Raw genomic sequence first — 17,995 nt, forward strand, 5'->3', positions numbered from 1 at the left:
TTAATAAAGCCTTGTAAGTGGAAAAGTAGCAAAGTATCTGCCACTAATGTACTGGTTTTTATTCTGGAACCATTAACATGTGCCTTTCTAGGCAGTGCACACTTTTTTAGTGCTACAGTCCATTTTGCCACCTCATAATTTTGCGACCTCATTCAGCAGCGTGTTTATATCAGACTACAGTTTGGGAGTAAGAAGGTACTTAATTGTCTATATGGGGGCTTGTGGGGTAAATCCTGTCATTTAAAAAATGTGATTGTATAGGTATTTTCCTTCTCAGAATGTTTTATATTAAATCATAACTTTATCATACACTTCTTATTTTGTTTTTATATTGCACATTGTACCTACAGGAAAAAGTAAAGCAAATACCTTAAGTTGAACAACTGCTACTACACAGTATGTCTACAAGAAAGAATAAAAAATGCAGGAAGAACGAAATACAGACTGCTCAGCTTTGTCTGGTGCCAATTATCAACCTCTGATATCAAAACAAACTTGGGATTAAAAAAATCATTTTATTGCATGGTTATAATTAATTTTTAAAACTGGAATATTTTTGAATCACCAATATTCCATCCACTATTTATACTATCATACTGAAGGGTATGATTGGAAGACATGAGGCACCAACTTCCCGGAAGCTAAGAGGGAAAAGCCTGGTCAGTGACTGGATGGGAGATCTCTCAGAAATCCTATGTACTCTACCTTGAATTCCATGATGGAAGAAAGATAGAATAAACACAGAATAAATAAAATTAAGATTAGGTCAAGCAAATCCAATCAGCTACAACTTCATTTAAATATTTAAGAAGGTGGGTAATTGAAACAATCACCATTTCAGTGACTTTCCCTGCATCCAGGTTCCAACTACAACCAGGCACTGGACAGGTCCTGAGGTGGTATTACTTTCTGAGTTTCTTCTTACATCTGCTGCTAAAGAAAACTCTGTGTTAGCCGTACCTTCTTCTTCCTTGTCCTCCTCATCCTTCTCTCCATTCTCCAGGTTCAGGTCATCAGGAAGTTCCAATGCCTCAATTTCAGGTTGCTTCTCTTGCTTTCCATGATAAGGATCACTCTCATTTTCATCATATTCACGCTGTGAAGAAAAAAGGATCACATACTGAAAATAGTGGGGGTGGGATAAAATAGAAGAAGCAAGTTTGTGGCAAGCAAAACCAGAAGTCTACAGTTAACTTGTCTGAGTTGTACAAAAGAATGGCCATTATGCAGCACTGCAGCCTTTATGAGATTTTTACCTCATCTGTTTGTTCATGGATTTTCTCTTCGATTTCCCCATCATCTGCGTCCTTCTCTTTTTCTTCATCCTTGGGTGGTTTCTCATTTTTATTACCAGCATCTAAGTTGTCATCTTTTGCAACAAGCTCTGAATTGCCCTAAATAGTTGAAGAAAAATATCAATTTGGCTTCACAGCAATGTTATTGATTATCTTATTAAGACATCTTGCTGTTATATTAAAAGCAGCTCCACCGTCTACTCACAGGAAATACTACTGCTCAGTACAGTACAGAACTGCACTACTAGTGTGCACATTGGGGGGGATAAATGCTAGTGACTGTGAAAATATTTTTGCTAAATGTTACAAACTAAATTCTAGAGTCTATCTGAACACATTACGAATGTTCCACCTTTCAAGAGAAGGAAAGTGGGTTAGCATTTGGTTTCTGAAATTATTCTGAATATTTTCCACCTCTATATTAGATAACACAAAACTGCTAACATAGATACACAAGATACATAGCAAGCAGTGTGACATTTCTATACCTGAAAAGCAGGTTCAAATTAAATTCCCAATTTTTAAAAAATCAACTGAAACAAGTAAATATATCAAACATAACCTAAAGTTCAAATCTGGCTTTAAGATCATGGTGAGCATAAAATGTCTTGTATATAGAGGTGGGCACGAACTGGGGAAAAAAACAAACTGCGGTTCATGGTTCGTCCCATTTCATGAACCACTGACTTTCATGAACTTGCCCCAAGTTTGCGAACTGGTTTGTGGGGTTTAAATGCCTCCTTCCATGCTGCAGCAAAGCGGCACGGAAAGGGGCATTTCACCCCTGCCAGCTTGGATCAGCTGCTTGGCGGAGAGATCCCTGACAAGCAGCTAATCTGGGGGTTGAAATACCCCTTTTTGTGCCACTTTGCAGCAGCACGGAAAGGGGAATTTCAACTCCACAGGCTTGGATCAGGGGGCTGAAATGCCCCTTTCCATGCTGCTGTGAAGCAGGCTTGGATCAGCTGCTTGTTGGGGAGATCCCCAACAAGCAGCTGATCCGGGGGTGAAAAATGCCCCTTTCCCCTGCCACTTAGCAGTGGCAGGGAAAGGGGTATTGGGGTTTAAAACAAACCAAATGAACTGGTAGACCAGTTTGTGGAAGTTCGTGGCAAAAGGGCTTCCACAAACTACTGGTTTGTGAAGCACAAACCAGCCCAGTTCATATTGCAGTTTGTGCCCATCTCTACTTGTATATGCTTTCTAAATATTAATAAACCTGGGTTCTCAGTGGGTTCCTTAGGAAAGGGAATTTGCTAACCAAAGCTGCAAGATCAAAAGGACTTGCAGCTCTTTACAAAAATAGATAAGCTGAAGTTTCTAAGTCAAGTAAAGATACAGATGGTTTAAAAGGTCGTTAACAAGATCCAACATCTTAAGGGTAAGAAAACAGAAAGACTTTGATAAATCACAGTATTTGTTTCAGATTCATCCCTTCTCTTTTGCATCAAGACTTGCATTTCATGCATTACAATTAAAAACTGACTCAATACTTTCTTCTCAGAGTACACATTCATTTCTGTTTTTACCTCATCCATCCCTGGTCCAGTTTCTGTTATATTGTCCTCACTACTGCTCTCATCATCCTCTTCCTCCTCATCTCCCCAAAGCCTCTCATCCAATTTATCCGCTTCAGCATCTCCAAGGTTTCCCATCTGTTTATCTAATTCTTCATCTTCATCAGATTTTTCATCTTCTTTGATAAAAAGAAATACAGCTCAATGTATAAGGCACCCATAGCCTAATTCAAAAAGCTCTGTCACTCTAGTGAATATATAGAACTCTCCATAAGCAAAGGCTTCACCATTCCCTGCAACATGCTGGGAAAAGGAAGAGCAAAACCAAGTCCTGATATCTTGGAGGGAAGGTGCATGGCAGAACAGGCAACACTGGCTAGATGGACTAATGTTCTGACTTGCTACAAAACAATTAATGGTGTGTGCTCATATGCACAAAAACACTCACCATTACTGTAAATGGTGAAACCCTTTCTCCCAAAGGTGAATCAGAGATGTAAGAAACATCATGATTAATTAGGGTTGCCAGGTCCCCCTACGCCCCGGGCAGGAGATGGGAGGCCCGGAACCCACCTTTAGCTGTTCCGGGAAGTGACATCATTGCGTAGGCTGTGCGCCGCCCTGGGAGTGCTCCTGCACTCTGCAGGTGGGGCTGAATCCGGCCAAATCAGGCCACTAAGAAGGGTGGGAGTCAAACCGGGCTTGATTTGGGCTGCTGTGGCTTGCAGGAGTGTTACCACCTGGGAGTAAGCCCCAGGAGGTGCATTCCCCTCCCCATTGGCCAGGTAAGTGAAGACGGGGGTGGTGGGAGCAGGGGATCCACTGCCCCCAGCAGGCGACTGGCAACCCTATAATTAATACTTATTCAAACACTTAACTCCAAAAAACAGTAAGATACATTTAACTGCAACTCAAAGTATAGTCCATGATCAGAAGCTATTAGCCACATCCCTTACCAACTATTAAAGTACTATTTGTGAAAGAATGTAATTACAAGTGTCTACACTTGTAATTTTACTGCATAGTGATATTTACAAGCACAAATGGAACTATCACCACTCCAAAATACTTTGATAAGGTTAAAGGCAACAGCGAATATATTTTATTCATTCCAAATCAAAAAGATGACTAAGAAATACACCTGAAACTCTTAAGTAGTATCTCTATTTTTAAAAAATTCCTTTGTACTGGGTGAGAAGGGGGATTCACTTTTTTTGTACAAACCTGGCTTTTCTTGTTCTCCATCGTAAGTTTTTCCTTCAAAATCCTCCGACATTTCAATTGCATTATCTTCTCCTTCAATATCTGGTTTAGATTCTGGGTCTTCATTGTCCTTTTCTTGACCCTTCTGGTAAGTGTCTTCTACCTGGATTGTTAGACCAACAACTATTTTGGCTCTTTATATAGTATTTGTTTTTATTAACTTTGCAGCTACTTCAGTACTTATTCAGAATTTAACTTCTAATGGTTGGATCCAACAAGGAGTCTCCTTCTAACAGAAAGAGTCCTTGCTCAGCAGAACCATTGCATCTAACCCATTTTTAGATCTAACCCATTTTTTTTTAACCAAAAGTGCATAGTTGGTTCTGATGTCCTTTAGAACAGTAGCAGCCTATTTTTTTCTGCCAAAGACAGTTGCTGTAAAACCCACTAACAGTGCAATCCTAAATGGGGTGGGGGTGGGGGTGGAAAGTGCACAGGGAGAGAACTAAAGCTTGCGTGGGCATAACCCCCCGGTTCCAGCCCCAGGTGATCCTCCTCAAGTGTTGTTCAGGTCCAGCCCAGGGAGCAGTTTCCCACAGCTGCCTGCATCTCACCCTCGCCCGTGTGAGGGCAGGACGAGGGATGGATTTTGCAGCTCTGATTGCTGCACAAACTGCCTTTCCTACCTTTCTAGCTGAGGGACACTGGCAAGAAACACATCCAGAGAACTTCTTCACCTTTTCCAGTTTAATAAAATATGTGTTGAGAAACAACAAACTGCCTGCCTGTTTGCTTGCTTCTTGACGACAACAGTAGCCTCCACCCAACTCCCTGTCGGTATGTCTTTTCACACATTCCTGCAAATATTTCCTGGCTCAGGGCTGGGATGGATGGAGTGGGCTCTGCTGCTAGAAGGAGCAGGTGTCAAGTGGTGCCCTGGGGCCCCATACAGCTTTCCTGCCCCCTTCCTCCCCTCAGTGTAACTTCAGGCAGTGGGGTGGGAATTGAAGTGTGGCCCATGAATGTCTGATGGGGCGGGAAGAGGTCACCACAGAGGACTTTCATTCTCTGATAGACAGAGCTGCTGGCCTCTGATAAGCCAGGCAGATGACTGCTGCATGCAGGGGGAAGGGGGAGGTTGCTGCTGGGAGGTGGGGGATGTGGAGCGACATATTGGGATCTCTGGGGCTCCTCCTCTGGGAGGATGGACCACCTTCCTTTTCACTGTGTGCAGAGGCAGGGATGGACTTAGGAAATCTGGTGCGGGAAAGGGGTGGATAACAGTCCCTGGAGTAGTTTCTCTGCTCCTGCAGGCTGTCAGTCCATTCTGGGGAGGCGTCACCCCAGGACCAGAGCATGGCTCTAGAGGTCCAACCCGCGTTCTTGCATCTTTGTGATGCAGTGATGTGGTCAAATGGCACTACTGCAAGTCTGTGAGCGCTTTTCACTCCCATCACCTCCAATGGGCCTTCTGGCCTCTCGCACGGTTCCCAATGGGCATTCCTGTCACTCATTGACAGGAATGGAATCTGGGGGCTGATCCTAAGGGCTGCAGGCTGCGAGTGTGACCCTCGTAAGGTCCTGCCACCTTTCTGGTCCCACTTTTCAGGGAGGGGGAACCTGTTTCTCACTGTGGTGGCGGTGGGGGGATTTGCAGGCACGTGGAGCTGCAGCCACCGGCCTGGCCCTCATCGGAAATGGGGGTTGGATGGGCGAAAGGGTGGGTGCCTGATCTGCACCTTCAGTGTTACCTCTGCCCCACCTCCCCAGCAGGGATGCCTGCTCCCTGACGGGGGAGGTGTAGGTAGGCAGCGGAGATCATGGCCTCCCCAATAGCTGTGCCCCTTGTCTGCCTTTTAGGGGAGTGGTAAGGCCATTGGCTGGTGTTAGTGAGGTTGTCAGGAGAACGGCAGATGGGTGCACTTGGTGGCAGCCGTGCCTTGTTGAGCTGTGGCACTGGCGTGGCTCTCTTGCAAAAGTCCATAGGGAGTGGCCAAGCAGTACCGCTTTCACGTTGCTGTGTAGGCAGGGGTGCTGACTCAGGCCTTAGGATTGCGCTGTAAACTATCATATCAAAATAATGCAAAAGCATTCATCCACAGAGGAGCATGCATGAGAAAAGTGAACAAATCTAAACTATTAATGTCCTCCAGACTGTCTATGCCATTAATAATGGAAACATAAACTTCAATCAGATCCTTTGTTCTTGGCTACTCTGAGCCATTCTCCCAAACGCCACTTACCTGAACTTCGTTTTCTACCTTGTCACTCACATCCTTTTTGCCTTCTCCCTCCCCAATGCCACCTCCTTCATAGTCATGGAAATCTGTTGCTCCCTCTCCTGCTCCATCTTCCATGAGCTCTTTTGGTAGACAAAACCCCTAACATAAAAAACAAACACTCTCTGAAGCAGATGGTAGTACTCGCAGGATTAGATTATTCTAATAATTCAGTCAATTGAAGAGCTGGTGTGTATGTATTTATAATAAAACCCTACTTTTCAAATTTGATAGACATGGGAATTAGACAACTTTATCCATTGCTAAGGTTTCATAAACTTTCTAGTCTGATTACTTTGGATATTGTTTCTTGGGGAACCTGGATTTTTTTTGCTGGTAACAAATATAAATTCACACATTCAACTATGTGCTTACTCCCACCTATGATAGCACTTCCCACAAAGAGAAGTATATTTTCAAACATGTTAACTTGTGCTTGTTTTTATGTAATTACTCTGGATTCTAAGCCCACCAGGATGCATATGAAGACAGGAAAAAGTTGTGTGGCTTTAAAAAAGCAAGTTAGTATCAGGCTTCTAACATTAGCCCATGCTACGAAGTCATATTCTACCACAGTTTATTGCACAATTATGACTACCTCATTATCATCACAGAAGTTGTACCCAACCCCCACTCCCAAGTTCATTAAATGAATAAATACAGATAATGATAATAGTACTGACACTAGAATCCATTCCATTTTTGTTGATACTTTCTAAAAGTTTTATTAGTATTTCCAAATATTTGAGAAAGAGATACTTTACCTTTTGGGCAAGTTCAGTAAATATCTTAGCTAGGACAGAAAGCAATTTTCCAGTACTCCTGTGGGTGGCCAAGGAAACAGTGAGGTAAACGAGGATAATACTGGAATACTTGCAGAGTACTGGCATTAGACGCACCAGTAAGTAACAAGATTGATTAAAAAGCTGTAGACAAAACAAAATTAATAACAGTATATTAAAATTTCAAAAGAAAACTTCTAAGCTGTTGGTGTTCATACAAGCATACACCAGTCTATTTTTTAATGTCGCAGAAACATACTGCATTTTTGAAGCAAATTGAGTCTCAAAGTCTATAAAGTTACATTCACTGTCTCTTCCCACTAGACCTTAACGAAAAGCTTAAAGGTTTCAACTGATGGATTTTTACCTTGCACTTATAGGCGGTATAATCTTCTCCATAGGATTTCAGTTGCTCCAGAAGTTCAGAAATGGCTGAAATTATTTTCTGTGCATGCAAAGAACTCACATCAGAACAGATATCTTCATCCAATAACTTAGTCAAAAGCCCTGACTTCAGCCTGTCAGTTGAGGGCACCCCTTAGGGAGAAAGTACAGAAAAATAAAATTATAACATCATGTTTCAAATGAGCTCGTGGAATCCCACTAATCCCCATTTAGTTAACTGTGTAAAGTTTGTGTTCATTTACAGATAGGAAGGATGCTTAGAAGTATAAGGAGTGTTGAAGTTCATCTGGGGTGGAAGTATCCTTACCATCCTCCAAAGAGGTTTCTTTCTCTTCGCGTTCTTTTCTTCTTTGTACTAAACACTGTATAGCACTCAAGATAGCATGGATTGCAAGTTCTACTTGTCCAGAAAAGTGCTCTACAAACCCATCATCTGGTTTTTGGTCCCCTTTAGAAAGAGAGTAGAAATGTTAGTTGGAATACAGATAAAAATTCTACACCGGCCAATATATAATTATTACACATAGAAATTAGTTATTCTAGTTACATATGAAGCTTAAGATTTAAGAAATGCTGTAATCAAGGATGGCAACAGGAATGTTAAAGATAAGCAGGCTGAATGGTTCTCAGATGTAACACCTGGGGCATAGAGGTTTTTTTACCCCTCTCTGGATGGATGGATGGATGGATGGATATATATATGAAACATGTTTTTTTATTTATATATATATATATATATATATATATATATATATATATATATATATATATATATATATATATATATATATATATGGTTTTTATATATATATAAAAACCATGTTTCATACTGCACTTAAAAAGATTTCCTTGATCAGCTCCTAGATCAGTTATCTGGCATCCTCTTTATGACTGCTGGATAGAATGGTTTATAGTGCTTTTACACATTTCACCTTCTCATTTGACCCATTCAGCAGGGCTCAAGAATGTCCTTCTCAACCCAGATTTAGTGCATAACAAAAATGCTTAGGACCACAAGATCATAAAGAAATTATAACCTATTTTTATTGTACACAGACACAAATGCTAATATCTACAGATGGCCAGTGAATAATATACAATAGGTCCACAGTTTCACTGAACTGAGAGGAAAAGGATTGTTGTTACCATCACAATGTGATATTGAACTGAACAGTTGTGTCTTCCAGATAGCAAAGTCATCTACACTTCTATTAATTTCTCCTTGGATGTATACAAGGCTTCTGATTAGCGCTGTCTGAGATGCAGTTTGGTTGAGTTCCGTCTCTGGTAAAACAAATGAAGACTCTATATCTTGCAGCTGAGTTGAAACATGAAACAAAGATTCAATCCCTGACGAGCATACTTCAAAGCTTTTCCTGTAATAAGAGGAAAAAATACACTGCATTTAAAGAATGACATTTTAATCTTTAAAATAAAAGCAGGTCTTTACATTAACACAATGCAATACTTTTGCACATACAGAGGATTTGAGGCCAGACGAAACTGGCTGTCTTATAGCATAAAAAGTTCTAAGTTCATTTATAACAAAAAGGTTTCCTTGCAACTTCCATTAGCAATTAATAGGTTGGTTCCTACAAAGAGGATCTTTTCTCCAGGAACCCCATAATACATTTGAAAAAGCTGATGCTGGGTGTTGAAGGAGCATTATTTCCTCCGAAACTATTTGCCATAGGAGCTGCACTAAGGACCAGGATATCACTCAATATCATTCCCAGCTCCTTCCTTCTACTTGTAGAAGAAGCACAAGTATCCTAATAGCAAAATTGCGTGTGTGTCTGTTAGGTGGGATTTCTCTCAATCCTCATCTTCTCACAGCAATTTCCTGAGCCTCATAACATTTTGTCTACAAGGCTCCCCTGACACCCAGCACTAGCTTTTTGAACTACAAAAAAGGTGCTAGACCTTGCAACAGAAGTATTTTTTATAAAATTTCTATGCTGCCTCATCATAGAACCTGATCGAGGCCACTTACAAAGTAAAACATAGCACTATAAAAGTTGTAAATAATAAAGCACAAAAATCCTAGCAGAACGTAAAATAGCATAAAACCGTGAGTGACTTAAAAAGAGTCCCATCGTTTTCAGGCTAAAAGCAGAGTACTGAAATGTTAAAAGATCAACCCCTTTCTTAACACCTGCGTTAAAAAAATGCTTTGGCATGGCTCATAAAAAGAAAGATGCCACATGGACCTCAAGGGGGAGGATATCCCACAAATAAGGTCTGCTGGGCTAACCAGAAATGGTACATGGGCTGATACTAGATATGTGAAGGCCCAGACCCCCTCACCTAGTCCCCCCAACCTTTTTCAAGTTTTTCCAACAGAAAAAAACCTGGGAAATTGGAGAGCACTGAAAAGACTCTTATGTAGGGATGCAAGGCCCATTATGGGCCAAAACAGGAGGCAGAGGATGGGGAAGATGAGAGGCAGAAAAGTACTTACTCCTCATGCACATAAAGTGAGTAAGAGCTCCTCTGTTATGCCAGAAAATGATGCCATTGTCCAGCATAAAATGGGCCAGTGTGACAGGGGAGTGTGAGAGTGTGTGTGCATTTCCCCTCCTGGGTGCCTTTATCTCCCAACAGCCAGGTAAGTGGGTCTAGGGGGAAGGTAGGTGAGGATGGGTAGGCCGCTAATAACCCTACTCCAATCAAAAAGGGCTGAAAGATATCCAGAAAGATGCTGGAGGAAAACTTGCACTGAATTTGATACAAAGCCCACTGGAAGACCTATGAAGTTGTGGTGATAGTAGCAAAGAAACTTTACTTCTCTGAAACCATTGCACTAGCTAGTTCACAACCATCCAAATCATTTTAAGGTACTGCAGGGAACCCACAGCCTCACCTCCCAGCTGTGGGAGCTGACCACAGCCACTCCAGCAATCAGGGAGGCAGGACATGTTCCACTTGTTTGTGAGACTGAAAGTTCTCCCTTTCCCAAAGGCCAAGCTTTCCAATCTCAGGTTTCTTTCTTGGGTGTACTCACACACAAAACATGAATACCAGACTCAGCTTAGTAAAAGATAAGTTTATTAATTAAGGAGTGTCTCTGAAATATGAAACACACTTACTCAGGCAACAAGAAATCCTTATTGTTGTTAAATATTAAAACTGTCTATTTAAAACTTAAGAGCTAGCTATCTGAGCATCTCTAAGCGGTTTCCATTGTCTCTCTCATGCTTAGTTGATTCAGCATAAGGACATGCTAAGGTGATAAAATAGCTTGCAGCTTCCAGCTTCTCTCTTGCATACTTGCATCATGATGAATAACTGAGTTGAGAAGCCATCTTTTCAGGCCTCAGTGAATCACCTGGCAACTCAGGAACCAATCAGGGCTAAGCCACTAATTGGTGTTATAGTTATGTGAAATCTAGAGAGTTAAGCACAGAGCTCTCTGAGAGCAGTCTTCCCAAAGTTGAATCTTTAGGGAATTTAGAGATTGTTCTACAGGTGTTACCAATCAGCTCTGGCAAACACATTCGCGTGCTACAAGTCCTACAACACTTACAACCAGAACTGAAGTTCAGCCATTTCCCCTAAAGACCTAGTCTCAGGTTAGCAACTTCCATACAGGTATCTTGACACATTCTGAATCCTAAATCTGAACCTTTACTGGCTCAGAACAGAAAATTAGCTGTGACACTTTTGCAAAGTGTTTTGCTGATAAAATAACTCTGACTTGAGGGCACTCTCCACCACAACTGGATAGCAACTGTAATCCAGGCAAGATGGAAGAAATGCTCAATACACCATCCAGTCTGCATATGAACAATTTTGACACAGTTACAGTGATGGATATTGACAGGGGTTTTTTTCTGGGAAAAGAGGTAGCGGAACTCTCAAGAGGGAAATGAGAAAGAAACACACGGGATTCTTTGAAATAATATTATTTTCAAGCACTATTTCCAAGTATTTTCAAGAGGTGCCGGAACTCAGTTCCACCACGTTCCCCCTGAAAAGCAGCCCTGGATATTGACAGGATCTTTGCATCTGTGAAGGTCACTACTTGTGCACTGAAACTTTGCCCATCTTGGCAGCTAAAATCATGTAAAGACCCATTAATGAACCTTTGATGTCTATCATAAATAAGTCACTAACTCAAGGCACCTTCCCTTGGCCACTCAAAGAGGTGGTCATCTGCCTAACTGTCCCTAGACAAAAATGATGTGGTCAATTTTTGCCCAGTTTTCATCTGCCCTTCCTGGGCAAAGTGACAGAGAGCATACGTAGGCACGATCTTACTGGGTTGTTACAGTGTTGTTTAATAGGTCATGTCTAATTACTTATGTCTGTTACAGCCATGTTTCATATCTATATTCCCTGTACTTGAATTGCATGCTTCTTTTCAAATTGCTGCCATGGTATTGTTTATTGAGTGTCCAAGCTGCTGACTGCATGGACTTTTACTGTGTAAACCGCCTTGGGTCTCAGTGAGAAAGGCAGACAATAAACACACCAACAAACCTAGGAGTTTCCTTAAGTTTGCAGGATCCCCGCCCCATCCATACATGGCCACCACTGCAGAGTGGGGCATTCTAGAGCTACATTCATGATTCATCTAATGTTGCAAGCCCACCCCTTTTTACCTGTGCCCTCCCCCACTCCCAGCACTGTGAGCAAGCTTTAGTCTTTGAGAAGCTCTTACTCCTGCCTGTATTTTTCTTTCCCTTGCTCTCCTCTGCTGATTCTAACAAGAGTAAAAGCCACCTCTCAGCCCCCAAACTTGTGTAGCTGGTCCCTGGATGCTACTTGCTTTCCTAACCCCATGGATGGCCTACTCTTGCTAAAATCACTTAATCTCCTCTTGGCTTCCCAAGGACAGCAAAAGGCTTCCATGGCACTGGATCCTCCCTTCCTCCTCCTGATCTCTAAGCAGAACAGGAAATATACATCTTTGCTGTCTATCTTTAATCTATCTCCACGTATTTTCCAATTCACACTGCACCACACAGAGAGCTGGTATTCTGCTTCTCTCTGCTAGTTAGAAAAACTGAACACTCACTTCTCTTCTATCCTGTTTCCCCTCCCCACCCCCCACACTTACACTTTTAAGCTTAGAGGTAACTTTGGTTCCAACTGGAATTGGAATAGGTCTGGTTGATGTTTTTTGTATGTTGTTAGGAAATGTGCTTTTGCTCGTGCTTTGTTTTGATACTTGCTAGTATTTACTTAGAAGCCCCTCCCCCAACAATATTGTACCCAATCCTCCAATAAACATATTTCTCTTTAACCCTTTAAACGTGTTTCTGTTGTCCTTTTCCTGCTCCTCACAGCTACTCACAGCCATCTCATTGGGTAAAGATCCCTATTCCCACTCCCTCCACAACCAAATAAGCTAATTCCCCACACCAGTATGGATATGCATGTTCACAAGTTTGCAGGGATGTGGTAACAATAATTCCAAGGTACGCTATACAACATATTTTCGAGGTTTAGCATCTTCAATGTATAGGTATTAGTATGATACTGGTAATCCTGTTGTGACTGTTCTGCCCAAATACTCAATTTTTTGTTTACTATGATTTTTTTTTCTATTTTTAACATTTAGATTTTTTTCTTACTTTTTAGATAGCAACAACTACATGTTACATGTGCTAAGGCAGCACAGTCTGCAGCAGTTTGACGCACCCTCTCAAGTATTTGGACATATTTGTTCTCTGCCTGCAGAAAACATTTGTACTTTTGAACTCCATAAATATGTCACATAGTACAATTTTATACGGCAACTAAGTTATAAATGATGCATCTTATGTTAAAACAGTAAAATATATGTGATATTTAATTTACCATCAAACTTAAATCTTTATTTCCCCCAAAATTGCAACCAACCCCCAAACCCTTGTTCTCCTATGGCTTCTAAATTTCCAGAAATTTTACATCTCTAACTGATACCAGGGAAGACAATCCTCTAAGTACATAGGCATGGATACAAGTGCCGGTAACTACGAGTGTGCAGCAAAAAAAGATTCGGTTTTCCCACTTCGTAAATTACAAAGCGGGAAAAAGAATCGGAAATAAGTAATTTCTGAAGTGCTTCAAAATGCTCCAAAAAGATTTGGAGCACATCAAAGCTTCCCCGTTCCCGCAGCTTCCTGGCCGGGGAGGGGGGGGAGGGGGGAATTCCTTGTTTCCTCAACATTGGGTCAATTAGTGGGGATGGCCAGTTTAAACTAGCCCCCTTGCCACTGCCTCCTCTTAATCTGATGCCAGGGAGATGGGGGAGTTTCTCCGTCCCCTGGCATCGAGTCAGCGGCTCTACCTTTGCCCGCTGCTGACGGGGCCAGGGAACTTCCTGGCCCTGTCCACAATGGGTGAATGGAGTGCCCGGCAGCAGGGTGCAGGCTTAAGCCTACTGCCCCACCTTTCTCTTCACTCAATGCGAGAGGGATGAGAGAATCTCCCCATCCCTCTTGCATTGGGAGAACGGTGCCGCCAGGCTGCTGCACCCAGTGCGAGAGGGGCAGGAAGATTCCCTCACCCCTCTTGCACTGGGTGCAGTAAGCACAGTGGCGCCTGCTTGGGCAGTGGTGCCCCCGTCGAGCAGCTGATTCCGGGGTTTAAATGCCCCTTTCCATGCCCCTGCACAGCGGTACGGAAAGGGGCATTCTAAGCCCCACACAGCCTGCACTCAGCCGCTCGTAGGGGAAAACCCTAATGAGCAGCTGATTCGGGAGTTTAAATGCCTCTTTTCATGCCACTGCACAGCGGCATGGAAAGTGGCATTTTAAGCCCCTCAGCCTGCACTCAGCCACTCATTGAGGAAACCCTCAACGAGCAGCTGATTCAGGGGTTTAAATGGCCCTTTCCGTGCCGCTGTGCAGCAGCATGGAAAGGGGCATTTTAAGCCCCACAGCTTGCACTCAGCCGCTCGATGGAGAAACCCCCAACGAGCAGCTGACTCAGGGTTTAAAAGCTTCGGGAATCTTTGATTCAGGATTTCCGAAATGGACCCGGCATGCTGGGGCCATTTCCAAAATCCCGAATCTTTGTGAATCGAGTTTGATTTGGGTATTTTTCCTGAATTGGAAACCCAAATCGCACATCCCTACTGGTAACATTAAAAGGTTGCCAGCACTTTGAAATGAGCCCAGATGCAATCAGTCAGCTAATAAGGTTGGTTTCACAACCAGTGTAATATCTACAAGGATGCTGCAGGGAAGCAATTGAGCACTGGGAATTCTGTATTTTTAATTTCAGAAACTTCTTCCCTTCTACAAAGAGGTCTACGTATAAAACAGGTTCTCAATCTCAACTGTGACTCCTGGAATCCAAGAAATAGCACTCAGTTGACAAACTGCCTCTGTGAATCTCCTCCAAAAAACTAAATGGCTCTCCTCAAAAGATTCGCATGACTAATAGGGCAATCCTAAACAGATACGCCCTGTTCCAAATCCATCCAAGTCAATGAGTATAAAAAGGTGTAGCTTTGTTTAGGATTGCATTATAAAGCAGATTTTCCCTGGGTTTTTAACTCCACAGGCTTGACATGCCTCTATGGTTGGACTGCCAGCTTTCACTTAATCCAGATCTCCAATTGTCCATACTTATAGTAATCAGCACTGATCCATGCTTTCAGCCTGTGCATGTAGATATTAATCCTGTAAATTAAGACGAACATAACAGAAAACTGGACAAAACACTCTTTTAATGCTATAAATTGAATAAGCTTTACAGTTCTGCTGTGTACCTTTACTTACCATGAATGGAAAAGAGTCTCACAAGATAGCTGTCTTACTCTGTCCACATCTGCTTTTATTGCCTTAACTTCCACTAGCATATTCTTCACCCTGGAAGCCAACTGTTGACATTGTGGATCCTGTTTTTTCATCTTGCACCCAAAGGGCAGCTGATCTGAGGCCACTGGAGTGAGATACTGTAGTTCTGAAGGGATATGTTTGGGTATTGACACTGGAACTTTTGTTGGGTTCAGTTCAGTTCCTTCACATTTGAGACTGGCCGACTGCATCTCTGTCCTGGGAGTGTTAATGAATTGGCCTTTTGGACAACACTCTATAAGCCAAGACAACTGTTCAAGGACCATCACAGCCTGCATGGCAAGGTACTGTAACCTGTCAGTCCACTGCTGAATGCCATCTTGAGGAGGAAATGCTACATCATATTCATTATGGACGATCAGTTTTGCATCAATCTCCTGTACACAGCTCAGAAGATTCCTGTTTATGAGATTCAAAGGGAAGATATTTGTTGATATTCAATATACAATCAATAAAGTTCATCTCGTATATAGCCGCCCCATCATGAAGTTTTCCCTAATCCCTGATGGTGCCACTCTATAAATGGGCAAAATCAACAACTGCTTGTACATGTGCATTCACTGTTGTGGCACCTGACCCACCTTATGAAAGGCCTGCCTGATAAGGTCAGGAATGCTCCTACTTTCCTGGCTGAAAATGAATTATTTAGGAATAATTCATTTTTATATATAGTTCATAAGGCTATACTGTAACAAAACGATTCTGAAGAATGAGAGAGAAAGAGGCATAAGAGTTGGTAAATTTAAAGTTCCAGTAAGTTCTTGACTTCTGGGTCTTCAAGGACTGATAGTCCCTATCAAACCATCTAGCTTTCACAGCAATATTCCTTATTCCAAGAAAACCAGATGTACAGCAGTAAATAGCTTGAAGTTCTCAGAGTAACTGATCAGACGTTTCAATGCAAGTCAGTGGGCAAGATGCAGTGACAATATCATTTTTTTTTAAAAAAATCCTTTGTCATAGAATCATTAAGCTGGACAACAGACTTCTTCTTTCTGGATATATTCCTTTTTTTTTTTAACCAAAAGATGCTTTGGTAAAGGGCTACGGCATGCTGGCTATACTAGTTCGTATAGTATGTACACAGTCTGTTGCTGTAAGTATGATCCAACTACATAATTTCTAGATCTTTTAATGTGTTTCACTAATGCTTATATTTTGTCAGTTTTCTGCAATCCAAATCCTATTGCATTGTTTATTGTTGACATACTGATTTACACTGTGTAATCCACCTCAAGTATCAATGAGAAATGTAGACTATAAATGGCATAGATAAATCCATGAAATTTAAGCATAAAGCACAGAGGGCCCTTTAGCCTATTAAAATGGCATGGAAGTGGGGGAGGCAGACAATCTCCTCTGAATGCAGAAAGTCCAAGGTTTGATTTCTAGTATCTCCAATTAATGGGAGCAGGAAGTAGGTGATGTGAAAAGACCAAAGAGTATCTCTGCCAATCAGAACAGACAGTACTGACCTCGAGGGGTCAATAGTTTGATTCAGTATAAAAGACGTTTCATGTATGTTCCAAGATTCAAATTTGTGTTATGTTAATATGTCTGGGATTGAAAGCATCATGGGGAGAACTTTAAGACACAGCACATAGCTCCATTCCCTTGTTGTGCCCCAGCAACCTAGTGACACAATATTGGGGATACTTTAGAAGCAGCACAGGAAGGTGGGATTGGAACAGAAAATGAGGGAAGTCCCAAGGTATGCATAAGGTTTGGGGATCCTTACCTACCCATAGAAATTGAATGACATTGCACTTCTGTGTCCTGTGTTGCTCTCATTTCTGGATGTAAATTATTTGTTAAGTTTTGAAAGTAGCTTAAGAAGTTTGCAATCTAGGTCTCAAATTTTGGTTCTGAATGCTTCGCTTTTTAAATCAATTATTTCACAGAAAACCAGAAGGTCATGTACCTCAAGATAATCCACTGCTCTGTCAAGCCAGTGAGAGTGCGCCTCTGCTTCACAAGCATCTTCATCAGGTGTGCAGTGAATCCTTTGCATCTTTCGATCATACCAAGCCCAATTTCCTGCAATGACAGGTAGAAAATGTTAATTTTTGTATATATTTCTTCATAACATGACTGTCTACTGCTATTAACAAAAAAGAAGAAAGGTTTTTTCCCTTTATGCTAGTTCCATCATTTATTATTATTATTTTTTTTAGTTGTTTCTCCTAGTGGAAGTAGTTTGTGTTATGTTGAGATATTGATTGAATTGAAACATTGGACTCACAGTGAGGGTTTCTTCTCATCAGTGGGTTGGAAGGTGTCCCTTGTATGAGTTGTGCTTCATCCTTGCTCCATTGGCAAGGCATATGGAAATTTTTGGCAAAAGCTTCCACTACCCTGTGAAGAGAAATTCCAGACAGTCTCCTTATTAACCTAAGGAGTTCCTCTCCAATTCTGTCAACTCGCATGGGAAAGGATATCTTCCAATGCACTGATGAGAAGAAAACCTTACAGCAAGTCCAATGTTTCATTTTCCATAAGTGGAAGACGGTATCTTTGTATGAGACATTGAAAAAAACTATTGGGTGGGGGAATTACTGAAGAACTACCTTTTAGAGGACTCTTCTGCCAAATGCCCTCTTAGCCAAGAAAAACGTATCTATTCTGTAGTACCTCACAAATGTAAAGCTACTGTCCAGGTAGCTGCCCTACTGATTTCTGCAACTGATGTACTAGCAGGAAGGCTGCAGAAACAGTGTTTGC

General features: G+C 41.8%; 1 protein-coding gene across 1 annotated transcript in view; it reads right to left on the reverse strand.

Moving 5' to 3' along the window:
- The window catches only part of MDN1 (midasin AAA ATPase 1), a 156,523-nt gene that overhangs the window by 15,594 nt on the left and 122,934 nt on the right, over positions 1–17,995 (reverse strand). Inside the window, exons 78-88 of the mRNA XM_054973804.1 lie at positions 17,196–17,311; positions 15,197–15,673; positions 8,628–8,857; positions 7,789–7,929; positions 7,444–7,613; positions 7,059–7,220; positions 6,259–6,396; positions 4,037–4,178; positions 2,825–2,991; positions 1,257–1,394; positions 961–1,096 (exon numbers count right to left, since the gene is read on the reverse strand). Of these exons, the coding sequence (XP_054829779.1) occupies positions 961–1,096; positions 1,257–1,394; positions 2,825–2,991; positions 4,037–4,178; positions 6,259–6,396; positions 7,059–7,220; positions 7,444–7,613; positions 7,789–7,929; positions 8,628–8,857; positions 15,197–15,673; positions 17,196–17,311 (2,017 nt within the window). The remainder of the gene's footprint in view (positions 1–960; positions 1,097–1,256; positions 1,395–2,824; positions 2,992–4,036; positions 4,179–6,258; positions 6,397–7,058; positions 7,221–7,443; positions 7,614–7,788; positions 7,930–8,627; positions 8,858–15,196; positions 15,674–17,195; positions 17,312–17,995) is intronic.

This window comes from Eublepharis macularius, chromosome 1 (assembly GCF_028583425.1).
Source record: "Eublepharis macularius isolate TG4126 chromosome 1, MPM_Emac_v1.0, whole genome shotgun sequence".
In the NCBI taxonomy this organism is placed as follows: Eukaryota; Metazoa; Chordata; class Lepidosauria; order Squamata; family Eublepharidae; genus Eublepharis; species Eublepharis macularius.